This window comes from Phalacrocorax carbo, chromosome 1, assembly GCF_963921805.1.
Source record: "Phalacrocorax carbo chromosome 1, bPhaCar2.1, whole genome shotgun sequence".
Lineage (NCBI taxonomy): Eukaryota > Metazoa > Chordata > Aves > Suliformes > Phalacrocoracidae > Phalacrocorax > Phalacrocorax carbo.
In genome coordinates, this window is record NC_087513.1 from 199,895,400 (window position 1) to 199,909,275 (window position 13,876).

The 13,876-nt window shown below is 38.2% G+C and overlaps 1 protein-coding gene across 1 annotated transcript in view; it reads right to left on the minus strand.

The window, feature by feature from the left end:
- Positions 1–13,876, minus strand: part of DDX10 (DEAD-box helicase 10) — a 199,245-nt gene that overhangs the window by 132,855 nt on the left and 52,514 nt on the right. Inside the window, exon 13 of the mRNA XM_064441237.1 lies at positions 9,632–10,106. Coding sequence (XP_064297307.1) covers positions 9,632–10,106 — 475 coding nt within the window. The remainder of the gene's footprint in view (positions 1–9,631; positions 10,107–13,876) is intronic.

The following is a 13,876-nucleotide window of genomic DNA, read 5'->3' on the forward strand; positions in this document are numbered from 1 at the left end:
TGCGGCACTTAGTGGCTGACTGGGGCTAAACCACAAGTGAAAACCTCAAGAAACAGGACATTAGAAAACAGAGTGAACACCTGTCTTGCAAATACAGTACTCATCCGTGAGCCAGGGCAGAACTTCTTAGTAGTTGCCCTCTTCCCATGCCCAATCTCACATTAACTAGACACCACAGGAAATAACAGCAACAGTTTACAGATATTTATTCTTTAGCAGAAACAACATAGTTCTAGGTCAGCAAGCAATTCCCAAAATACATGAGCAAACTGAGGAGTTGCCTATTTCTGCAAGCCCAAATCAGTGAATTCCTGTGGACAGAATATAACAGAATCCAGCAGGACATGTGCCTACTGCATCACAAGTCTGTAAACAGCTGTGGCTGAAGCACGTTTTAGCTTTCAGCATATCTTAATGTAAACAAGCCTCATATGGAAAGGCTTAACGCAGCTCTTAATATGCATTTTAGTAATATCAGCTTGTTCTTCTATTTCTCTTTCTTAAAATAAAAAGTTTGGGAGTGACACTGGGATTTGCAACCTCACCAGAAAGACCCTCTGCCCTACATTAATGATATAAAGAAGCCAAATGCAAGAACATCACCCAGAAGTACAGACCTACAAACCTCAAACTAGTAGTCTGTATATGGGGGAAGAATGTATTATTTCCCCCAATTTCTGAGGTATATGCAGCATTTCTCCACCAAGTCAGAAAGAGACCTATGGAGACAGAAATACATACTGTCCTTTTACGCTCTGCAAGACCCAGCCCTTCTGTTGTGAACCTGGTAGAAAGCTGCCATCACAAACCTCGTGTTTTGAGGACTCTTACCACTCTGACTCAGAGACCAGAAAGTGCCAATGTAAACAAAACATCAACTACTATTAATTTTGCTCAATGCAGAGATTATGGAAATGAGGAAGGCACTTTGAGCAACTCCAGTTTAAAATGAACAGTGCCAGTACTAGTCATTATTTCAAATAGATATTAGTTTGTATTCCCTTCCCAGCATGCCCATAGCAAGGTTGGCATGGCACAAGTATTTCAAACACACTCCTCTTCCATGCTGCTAGTTGATAAACCTAGCTTTAATCACAACCTTAGTGATATTGGCTTATCTTCGCCAGCTGCCTGGCAACTGAAGTCTTTCTACAAGAAACATGGTCAACATTACCAAAGAAAGCTACCATGACACACAGCATTTTAAATAATACTTTGTGGTCTTGGTCATGTAGGGGACACATTTGAGAGAAATTACAGCTATTTAGCTCCTCAAAAAGTTACCTTGGTCATTTTGGTCTCCCATAGTTCCCCCCTCCCCCGTCAACTAAAGGAAACCACCGCTTCTTCCCATCTGTATGCCTTTTTTTAAAAAAAAAAAAAAAAAAAAAGATTTACTAACACACCCCCATTTTCTTCAGACATGTTTCCCAGACACATCACTTCTCAAGCACAACTATTACTTCACAGGAGTCTATTCAGAACATACTATGAGGAGCAGGCAAAGCTGTCCATCTTGATCCAGTGAGCGTCAGCTAGATCAAGAATTCCTTCTGGAGGAATAAACAGACACACAACTCGGGCAAAGGAGAGGAACAACCGTGCACTGAAATAAGCAGAGAGCTACCACAGAAACAGTGTGGTATAGATAGTGAAGGATGGGAAGACCTCTAAGACTTCAGTGACAGGCTGGCCCAAAGCAATTTATATTTCATTTACTTTTGACTCAAACAAGGCTAGCAGTTGTGCCTTAATTTTTTACTTTCCTTTCACTTATTCAAAGCAAAGCTCTTTAAGAGATTTTTATCCCCAGAGGCAGAGTAGGTGTTTCTTTACCCAAGATGGAGAGCAGAGAGCCCACTCTGAAGGTCAGAGACTCCCTGCCAGCTCTTGCCAACATTTCAACTCTTCACAGCAGGGACAAATCAAAGCCTGATGAAAATGATGAGCATCAGTTCAACATGACAAAGCAGATATTCTGCCTCCACTGGCCTAGCTCCTGGTCAGTCTGCAGGTCACTATTTGGAAACAGTGTACTAAACACATTTTTCCTTTTTAACATAGTCATTAAATTACAATTTGCATGTTAGGGATACTGTAATGAATTACCCGGGGACTCATTTTGGCTAACAGCTGATGAATCATCACCAAAACTACAAATTTTTTTTTCCCCATAATTATCAAATTATTCCAGCTGAAAAAAAAAAATTATATAGCTCAGAAATCTGCCCCAAAATACTGTTTAAAATGTGCACAGGTAGTTTGCTAAGCAATTCTTACACAAGACATTCACAAATACAATAAAGACTAATTCTCATAATTTTAACTACACACTGTGCTGACAGCAGTCAGGAGACTCTGGATATATATCTGTTAGTAGGTCTGCTTTATTACTATTTCAGGAAGCAGCATTTCCTTTAAAAATTAGTGCTGTATAATTTCTAGTAGCATTTCACAATTTTAGCACTCAACTTCTGGAAAGTCACTTCTCCAAAAACTATGTCATAGTTATAAATACTTCCAACACCATCACTCAGCAAGCATTCAGGCACTAATGACTTTAAAGGAAATAGTGGCATTTCAGAATTTACAAATCCTATGGATTCAGAGAACATTGATTACAACTAGGCAGTTTGAATGCAGAGTACTTGGCTCACCCTCATCTATGAAACTACTGCAATATATTATACAAGGCCATAAATCCGTGATTAAGCACGATTAAAACTGAGGGTATTACTGCAGGCTTGAGTAACCTACTAGAAGTATTTAACAAATGATATTTTAGTAAATTATTTTAAATCATACATCACCCTAATACTTCTTGAGAGACAAGACCACACATTTCTGTTATTTTGAGTCTTTTCAGTCACAAAACAAAGCATGCCTCATTGCAGCCTGAATTTTCACCAGATGCTGAAACCTGAGCATGTAATAGTCTAGCCTGCTCACATCACTCTGCACTGCATGAACCATCAATCCACCAGCAAGATCTTCGCTAAAGAACAGGTTCACAACTTATGTTGTTAAACGTGAGTTTCTAAGTACTTCAGTACACTTTAGCCACAGAAACACTTTGCAAAATAGCTTCCTCTCATTAGGACAGCAGACGATGTGATACTTCAGTAGGTTCAGCAGAGTGAAAATGATGTGAGGCTGCTTCAAATGGCATATGGGATTAAGGATTTTTTTAAACTGACAGCTTCAGCAACTGAAATAAAAAGGTGGCACTGCCTAGTTCAGGAGTGTGCTACAGTGGTTGCTGACTTGTGAACGCCCCTTGCTCTAGCACACAAGCAGCACATTGCAGCCAGCTGGAAAAGCCACTGGCTTGTGAACAACCCCCATCAGACCTGGGGAGGCCTTTCCTGGCTCAAAGGAGATGTACTTTTCAAATAGCTGCAACAAAAATGTTCAAAGTCAGTCCTCTAACACATGGCATCTCTCTCCATCAGATTCTTATTTGGCCCAGAAGATGGACTGTGGACATCGAAAATACCACAATTCACAATGGTTCAAAAGCACTTTTAAATGTAAGACTTTTCCCAGAAGTTAAGCCCAGCAGCACATCAGAATTATGTACTCCATAGGTTCTGATATGGAAAGCTAAGATCTGTGATAAGGGCAGGTTTTAAAATAGAATTCCTAAATTATACTTTCTGTACAGATTTTAAATGTGATTAAAAGTATTTAGGATGACCACTTTATGCTGCACACATACCTTAAGAGATACACAGCAGCCATTTATTTGAAATATATAGCTTACTAGTAACTCAGAGAGAATTTTGATCCTACAGATTTTCCAGTTTTCCTAAACATCACAGGTATTGCCACAAATATCTGGAACACTACATTAAAGGTACAATAAACTCAAATATTTACAGTGATTTTTTTCCTTACACTCCAGAAGTTCTTAGTAAGTTGCTAAAAATAATTGAAACAGAAATCACTAGAGAGAAATCTGAAGATGGATGTGGAGCAGACAGAAAGGTACACTAAAGCAGCTAACCTGAAAGAGCAAAGAAGAAAGATTAAAACAGTAAGTGATCTATGGATCTGGGGTTTAACGTGGCTCATGGGTTTTTACAAAGGACTGTCTGAAAAGCCCATTACACAGTTTAACATAGCAAGTCCATCATGAACGTTCTACTTAAAAATAATAAAGCCAGGGAATTAATATCCCTGCAAAAGTTGTCCAAGAGCACAATGAAATGTTTTTGCGCTGTCCTTTGTGTTCAGAAGGACTCCTAAACAACAAGACTTTTTAAAATTACACAGAATATCATATAACTGGACATCAGAGACATTCTTAGAAAGCAAGGCTTGGTTGTACTTAAGGTACTGAAATTGCACAGAAAGAATATGTGATTTTTTAAAAAATTTTCTATGCGCTCCATGGAACGCGTTCTGTGTTGGCTGCTGTGCATAAAGAGGCTTGAGGTACCGTCAGCAGGTTTAATTTCCATTCATAGCTGATAAAAGATACTTTTTATAACACCATCTTCTTGAAGTACGTTGGCTAATATCCAAATGTAGGCCTACTTCACTTGTATGCAAGTATGTTGTACTTCATATAAATCATGACTTGTTATAATTCAACTAGAAATACACAAGCACGTTGTTACTAGGCTGAGAACCTAAGGGACTTTGGTTCTGTAGGAAGGCAAATTTATAGTATGTAATGCATCATAGTATTGACTTTTATTTAACTTAAAAATAAATAACTTCTATATTTTCTCTGCCGGAATGCTAGGTTTGAAACATGTCTCCAAGGAATAATGTTCTTTTTATAGCTAGAGGGATGCCTGGAGCAGCTTTCTTCTCTTGGACACAACACACTGCTACAGCAAAAGCGAAGAGGGTTATCTGTAAGGAGAACAACGCCGCTACCAGAGTCAGTCAGCCCACTCCATTGCTTCTTCCTTCCTTTGGGTATTTTCTCTCTCGCCATCCCCGTGAAAAGCACCGCAGAGACAAAGTCACATATTTAATATAAATTAATATGAAAGCATAACAATAAGAGCTAGTAAGAGCTGGTAAAAGGAATGAGAAGACACTTCACACAGAAAAAGTAGTATATTAACACAAGACTGGTGAAAATCTATCTCATAATGTGCAACAGAAGAAGACAGATCCCATTCAGAAGGAAAAGCCAATGTAAGAGAAGCAACCAAGATGAATCACAGCTCTGAAAATTAATTTTGATTTCTCTGGGTGGTAACAAGCTTTCTTCTTAACATCACAGAAGAAAATTTTAGAAGACGATGTCCTCACTTTGGAGTACATTGAATTATGTTTCCTTGATCCGTTTTCTGTGCACAGTCCACATTACAAATAGCTATCACTCTGTTTCTTGGCATAGAGCCCCCCTATCATCTCCAATTAGGGTGATTTACCCTTGTCTGTCCTCTCCTGCTTTTATAAACATGTACATATCCAGGACATAATATTTCCGTTTATAGTGTTCTGAGAAGTGTAAGAAAATGCCATTGTGTATAATACTATTGGATTACAAGGCAAGCCAGCTAGCTGAGACATATAAAATAATTTCCCTCCATAGTCACATTATTCAAACAGCAGGCTCTTCCAGATTCCAGACTAACTCCAAAGAATCTGCAAGTACTATTTAAGGCAGCCATCTGCAAGCTTATGCCTACTACAGTGTTCCAAGCAGCCTGTAAATACTCCATTTGAAAAGTTTTACGGGTCCATAAATCAAGAGATGGGGGAGCAGGGAAGGAGTCACAACAATCTTAAGAACTCAGTAGTTTAACATTCTCTATCCAAAACCAGAAAATTTGACAGCAGAAGACAAGTCTGACAGTATGTAATGTGTCTGACAAGATGACCAAAATTAAAGTATAAACTAAACCAAGAAAAAAAAAAAATACTGTAGCCTTAATCTTAGTTCTCAAAATAAATAATGATTGAAGTTTAAGTAGTATAGCCTTTGCATTTCCAAATGCAACAGCCATTTCATAAAATTAGCATTAAAAACAAAGTTTGTAACCAGGGAGTACTTTCAGTCTTTGCAACATCAATACTGTTAATATTGTTAAATGTACTTTAAACAAATAATTTCCATAATGTTAACACAACAGCTAAATACTGCATATCTGCTAAAGGCCCTATGCATATAGCTGACCTTCTCTTATGCATAAGAACACTGTACTTCTAAATAAGTCCCATGAGTTATATTACCAGGAAAAATCCTGACATACTTAAGTAAAATTCATAAATAGGGTAGCTAGTATGTATCTGTTAAAAAATGAGCTCAGAAGCTCATTACAAAATTTTAATATCTGCCAAGGTCTTTCACCTCATCCAAGGTTTCTTCTTTCATATGGCAGTACAGAGAGAACAGATTTTTCTTTCTATCTGCAGTCACAAAATGACAAAGTATGCACACGACCAAGGGCCACACTAAGAAAGGGAAAGAGGCAAGAGCGGAATTAAGCTGCAGGTCATGCTATCAGAGGATCTAGCATTGGATGTGTCCCACTTCACACCATGACCTACCTTTCACTAACAGTGAGTGTTAGATTGGGTACCACGCACATTCAACAAAAACTAAATGTATTAAGAACGTCACACAAACCCCCTTCTACTCCATCACAAGTTTAAATAACCACTGCTCCTTTTGCCTAGTTCCTTTCCTGTGTTACAAAGACAGATGAGCCCACCCCACCTGCGATCAAAGATCAGGGCACTACACCACCACACAGGACACTTGGAGGCAGCCTCACACCTCCTCTTGCTCCTTCTTCCACTGGAGGTGCTAGGGAAGACACAAGGATAAGGAAGCAAGGGTGTCTCTAAGAACAATTATTCAAAAATTGAAGCTAAATGCAATGTTTCAATTTACAAAAACATCCTGAAGCTCAATGATCACAGCAGGACTGTGTTGCTAACAACAAGCATAATATAAGAATAGTGAAATTGCAAAGTCAATCATAGACATTAAAAGCATAAATGCAAACTGAATTTGACGTTTGTGGGCATACTCAATCTCCCAATTAGATGATCACACACTAGTATTTCCACAGGACTCCTACCTTATTTAGCACACAGAATAGATGTAAAAAAACCCTCCTAACTGATCTAGCCAAGGATATACTCTATGTTTATACTCCTAGACTCTCTGCAGCATTTGATACTATTAATTAATGCACTGCCTCATCCTAGAAATGCAGCAATGATCCAGCAAACTGAAGTCAAACAGGTTCCTGAGTCCTCCCTAGAAGGACACCCCAACACACAGCAACAGGAAAACTACACTCGCGCTGCTCAGTGCTTCTCACACTGATTCCCAGAGGAATCAGTTCTTTCTAATACTTTTGATAGGTACTGATCTACCTTAATGCAGTAATAATCATGTCAAAAAATTTATCCAGAAAATAAACAAATGGGAAGAAAATATAAAAAAATGTTGCAAAGTACCCATTTGTTTTTAACATCCGCAAAATGTGGTGCTGAGGTATACACATTAAAGAAAAGATGCACGGTGCCTGAATCTTTATAGGTAATTTCTATTATGTGCATTTGTATACCAAAACATTAAGATAATACATGGTTAGTGAAGAAACCTTTATGCTCTTATTCCTACTGAAAATAGAACACTTACATTTAAAGCATTCCACAATTTATCAACAATTTTCACAGTAACATAAGTTAATAAATACCACACTACCACATGCATCGATCAAGACTAGTTCCCACAGTTAGGCACAGTATGGTCTGCATTTCTGCTTTCTAAAAATTACATAATGTACTGCCATAGGCATTTGTGTAGGATATTATTTAAATTATATTGAAGTTCTTAATGATACAAATCTTGAAACTTTAGGGTTTTTTTGTTCACACCTGCTTAGAAGAATAACTGAATATCTCATTATTATGCCCCCATGTACAAAAGGTTTCAGGTGATACGAGGTCTTCCACACTTGCACACGAAGTACAAACCACTAACCCTTACTGCAGTTTAGCAATGCTGAATCACAGAAAACAATGTCCGATTTGCCTGAGCATAAACTAACCTATAAATGTTTAATGCTGGAAAACTGTTAGAAGGTTACCCAGTGAGGTTCCAAATTACTTTCTAAATCACTGGCATTTTTCATAAAATTTTCTTTGCTTACGCTTTTATGTCAAAGTTTCTCCTTTTACCATTTCCCAAACAAAACCTCCCAGTTCACTTTCCAACATCCAAAAGCAATGTTAAATTGTCCGTGTATTTCAGCATGGAAAATTGTGGGAGCAATATAAGAAGTTGTGAGAACATCATTCTTTAAGTAAGGCATAAATCTTTTACTCCACATCATTTTTAAAACAGCAGTCTCTTTTCTACATGAAACTAAAATTTATTCATAAATATAAGCTACTGCCAGGCAGCAGCTGTGTCGGGGCAGGACATCTCAGGCTTAGAACAACAGGAACAGAAAGGTAATCCTAGGAGCATCCTCCTCCCATCCTCTTGTTCTGGGACAAGATGGCAACCTGCAGCAGCCTCCCCACCAGAGAGACAAAAGTGCAGGCGGTGGTTAGGTTACTGTGCAACTGCTCATCTTCGACAAAGTTAGCTGATAAAACTAGTGTATAACACTTCACTAGGTGTGAAGGGTTAAAGGAAAGATGCTGCTTATAAATGCAGCTAGTGGGCTGATGAGCAGAAGTTCATGACATGTGCGCCGTGCTGCTAAATAACAGCCCAGAAAAAGAAAGATTTAAAATACCAGTTGGAAAAATAAATACTTTGCTTAACAGGAGGCTTCCCTTGCATGCATGTAAGTTCAGAAAAGCATCTTGCTAAAGTAGATGGCTATTTCACTTGGATCTCTTTACTACAGAAATACAGTTGCTAGATAGGAAACGATACACAAAAAATTCACAGTATGCCCGTACCAAATCTGCTTTATAGAAATACTTTTTAAAAGCCCAAAACCACCCTTACCATAACATTGTATTTAAAGATTAAATGAAAGCAACATTTCTCAGAACACCAAGCACAGACAAATCCTGAATTATAAAGCTACTCACCAAGGAAATGAAAGATCTACATGAATACTTTCAATAAGCCCTTGTAACCATGCTTTACAAGAACTGCATGCACTCTCTCTCTGATACTAACTCAATTCCTAATAGCAAACGTCCTGTTGAAAGTAAAAATCATGGTTTGAAGGTTACATTATTGTAAAGATCATTCATTACAATTTGTATCGGGAAGTGGCTCATCATGTCTTCCCAGTGCCATAAACTGTGGTACAGCATCAAAATTATGACTGAAAGTGTCAGCCCTTTTAGAGAGGTCCAAGCAAATTAGTAACTGATAAGAATTAATACTGTCAAAATTTCCCAGATATTCAAATCATGTTATTCATAAATTAAAGCAGCTACAAGGATATTCATCATGGAAAAAAAAAAAAGTACTTTCTGCTAATAATGTAAAATTATAAAAGTGTAAGTCACACCACTTATCTTTTGGGAACAATTCTGACTGACATACGGACAATGTATCTGACTTCAATTGAGTCTTCTGCTAAGAGCAGAATTTTCTCTTCTCTCTGTCTCCTTACTTGCAGTATGTCCAATATAAAAATCATCAAAATTTAAAAGCCTTACTATAAAGTGAACTTACCAGTTCTGGATTATCTTTAGCTTCCACACCAAAAACATTCCGCCGTTTCACTGTCAGCAAATCAAGATCTTTAGTATCATCATCATCATCATCATCAGCGTCATCTTCAAAGAACCGCATGGCATCTGAGTTTGGGACTCTGCTTGGTACAGGAACTTCTTTTCCCTCCTCCTCCTCGGATACCTCTTTTGATTCATCCTCAGACTCACCGCTCTCCTCAGCACCTTCACTGGAGGTAGAACGTTCCTCAGTTCCCTTCCTTCTCTCTTTTTCCCTTGTTTTGTTAACAGACACCTTTTCACTGACATTAGTTCCACATTTCTCCATTCCTTCCTTGTTTATCGAGGAGATGGTATTTTTACTTTGCTCTGTCTCCTTCAAGTGATTCGTCCCATCAGCTGCCTCATTTGCACACAGTTGTTTCCGAACTTTTTGAAGAAATCTCACACGCGGCGCCATTGCAAGACCAAGCGATCTAAAGCATGGAATTAAACACATAAATTAATCTGAAAGGTAGATACACAAAAGTTGACTAAATTGGAAGCCCTCCTCAATGGCTCGAGTAATTCCAGTTTGATTATGGTAATTCAGATTGATAAATTTTTACCAATATATTTACAAAAAAATATTTATCCTACAACAGGACAATCTAGTTTGGAGAATGCAAATGAACATTGGGAAAGGAAGAACTCTCAAGAACAGTTACAAATCCTCCCAGGAAAGAAAGCAAACAAAAAATCCTGAAAAGCTGTAGACAAGAGCAAATTATCTATGATTCACAGCAAAATATGGTGGAAGAAACAGCAATGTAATTTGGTATTGGAGATACACAGATGTCTTGTCAAGGACTGATACAGCACTGATCTCTGTCAGTGTCCTTCACTGCTAGTAGTGCACCTAGAACGTTATCCCCACTATCTCGTGGGGATGGAAAGGTTAGAGGAACAAATACAGTACAGATAAATTACTAACTGCAGAAAAAGCTAAGGGGGAGATGTTTCTCCCTTAAAGGAAATATCCCCTGCCTGCATCCCTCTACAGCAAGGCTTTACCTTCATGGCATATGTAACTAGCAGTGCCAACAATACTATTATTTTACCCAGTTATTCATGACAATTCAAAGTTATACTAATATTCTATATATGAAGGGACAAAAATTAGCCAAAAAGGAAAAATACTGTATAGCAACAATACTGGAGAGTATTGCATGGGAACAGATACTCTGTCACCAACAGACCATATGACTTCAGTAGACTTTGTAACTGCCCATTATTTAAGTCTCCTTCAAACTTCATGAGCCTTCTCATTAGGTGAATAAAAAATGTGGAGGGAAACCAGTACTGTAGAAGGAACACGTGGAGACCACAGCTACATTTAAAAAACACACAATACAGTATTGATAGTGTTTATAACACCCAGGGCTTGCGCGTAACACACTTTACTTTGGCATAAGTGTTTAACCAACTAAAATGGCTACATATATACACTTATATAAAAGATCACTCTCTTTTGACTCAGATTACGCACAGTAATACACTATGTCTCCCCTTAATGATGCTTGTTTCAAGTAGACCGCATTACGTCTATTCAGAGCTGTATGGTGAAGAGAAAAGAAACCTGCGTTATGTCACAGAGAAAAATCAGATTTATGGTCCCTGGTGAAAATGTCATTACAAACAGCCCATGAAGCATCCAAACAGTACTGCAAAGCAGCAACAGTGGGCTGTAGGCCTCAGAGTGCCTTGAACTGTTAATAGTAGCTAATGGGACAGAGTATTCAACAGAAGAGACACCCCGCTTAAATATCAAACAAACAAAAAAAAAATCCCAAAAGCAACCACACCTGTGGTTAAATAGGGCAGTTTTGGTACTGGCCACAGGTTAAAACACTGAAAAGTGGACACTCACCCAAAAAGCAGCCCAGACTGTTAGGATGAGGAACAAGTTTTTCAGTAAATAAAGCCTTAATCTTAACATAAAGTTATTTTTGTTTAAGTATTTCTGATAACCCACTACTGTTGTTCTACAAGCAACTAACAGCAATAGTAAAGCAAATAGAGTTGGGGGGGCGGGAGGGATCAAAGTAAATTTTTATCCAGCGTATTTTGCACATTTACTGACAGCGCACTGGTGAGAGGATAACACGTTTGGGAACTGAAATTGGAAGAACCAGCAATTTTAAACTTGTTTTAGTGCTTGACAGCTAACACTAATGACCTTGGCAATGAAACTATGCGTTGAAGTTTGGCCTATTGACTCAATGAGACAAAATTAACCAAAAAAAGCAGGTGTAATGCTTCACTGCAGTGGCTGGAGGCGATTCAAACCTGGAATTGGGCCTCAACACCAGGCACAGTAAAACACATATAAAGAGACTGCTGCAGCATCAATGGATGTGTTATCTCTTTGGCAAGGGGATCAAAGTAGCAAAAAAAATCCGTTGCAAAAGAAACACTTTTTTGCTTCTCCAGATTTCACAACATTACTCTACATAAAGTATTGCTGTCAACCGTTGACAAAGTACTCCAAGTAATAGTACTGTAGAGCAGCTATACAATCTGTGTTCATTTCTCTTTCTCATGCAGACAGGCATAGACACAATGTACACAGGGTTGCAAACTCCAATTTTTCACAGCTTCTCTTCTATGTCTCCAGAGCTAGTATCAAAGATCAGGATCATGGCTGCAAAGAAAGGTTTGTCAACATGAAGAAACTACTCTCTCCACAGGAAAAGTTTAAAAAGACAAGTCAAAAAGAGCAGCCCATGATGTGGAGGAGACTTCAGCACCACTTTTCTCATTCAAACATGAAATCCCACCTACCAGATTGCTGTTTCTGCACTGATGTCTTTAACAGTTGCATAAAATTAATTATCAGTTAGTGCTGGCCAATTCTTCTACACTGCTTAGTAACCCTACCAAAAAAGACTACTGCTATCAGGATTCAAATGACATCTGAACCAAAAGAATACAGCCCTTGGACTCAGGGGAGAGGGAAGGTGTTACAGTTGAATTTGGTAAGAAAGTAATAGTAGATAAGCTTAAACAAAGTTGTGTACAAACAATGCCCAAACACTTCTAATTACATAACTTCCCAAAGTGTTGCTGTACGCTTCTACGGGAGAACTTATCTTGGGCCGCATATCTCCGGGACACAGGGCTCTACCCACCCTGGGGACAGTGATGCACAGACACCAATATGATGGATACAAAATGTCCGTTTATTTAGGTGCGTCACACACTTATATAGCTCTTGAGCTTCCTGTTCCTGCCACTCCTATGGGGAGGAGTCTATCTTTCCGTCACATCCCATGATCTTCCCGTCGCCGATCCCTGTCTATTCCCCTACACCAAAGAAACGTCAGCATTTTGGCTCATTACTGCCTCTTTTCTATAGTATATTCCAAACAGAGGACAATTTGGGACAAACATTCTACTACTGCTAAAAGTCTTCTCACGTTGTAAGATTCAACAGTTTCTTTAGAACTTATTAATCATTTGACAAATCTAGAGTTCAGTTAAACTAAAAAACCCAAATATATGAACCCCTTTTTCTTTCCATAAACTAGAAAGGGCAATATTAGTTTTCATTAATTCATTACATGCCACTCAGACCACAATCCTCCTCCAACTGAAGTTACATCTGTTCTTTTATTTTAGTGCTAGCATTCACACACTCTTCTAGAATAAGAAGTGTACAAGGTTTTCTCATAAAGACAGACAAAAAGCAGGTAAGTTATTTAATGAGATTTCAAAAATCCTAACAGAACAGTAAAAACATGCTAACACCACAGTGTAGTCCTCAGACTATGGCAGCCTTAAAATGGTGACACGAACTCAGCTGACAAACCAAAAAACAGTCCTGTTTTATATCGTGGTGTGAAATGCAATGACTTCTTGGGAGCAAGCTCTTACAGAAAGACATTTTAAACCAACTTCTAAAAGCAATACTGAAACCAATGGATTATTTTGCTACTATAAATGGAAGTACAGCTGACAGTTCTATTCATCAACAGAAACTGAATTGGCCAGACATCATCATTCCTTAACAATGATCAGGAGTGCACAGAAGTAACTGAACAGAACACCTACAATGCTCAGGTACTTCCTTCAAGACAAGGCAAGTTGACAATTATTTTCAATAAATAAGAGTAAAACTCCAAAGAAATAACATCTTCTGGCTTTAAGAGGAATACCACTTTTGTTTGCTATTAAATAAGGAAAATCAAGCATTAGTAAATATTTT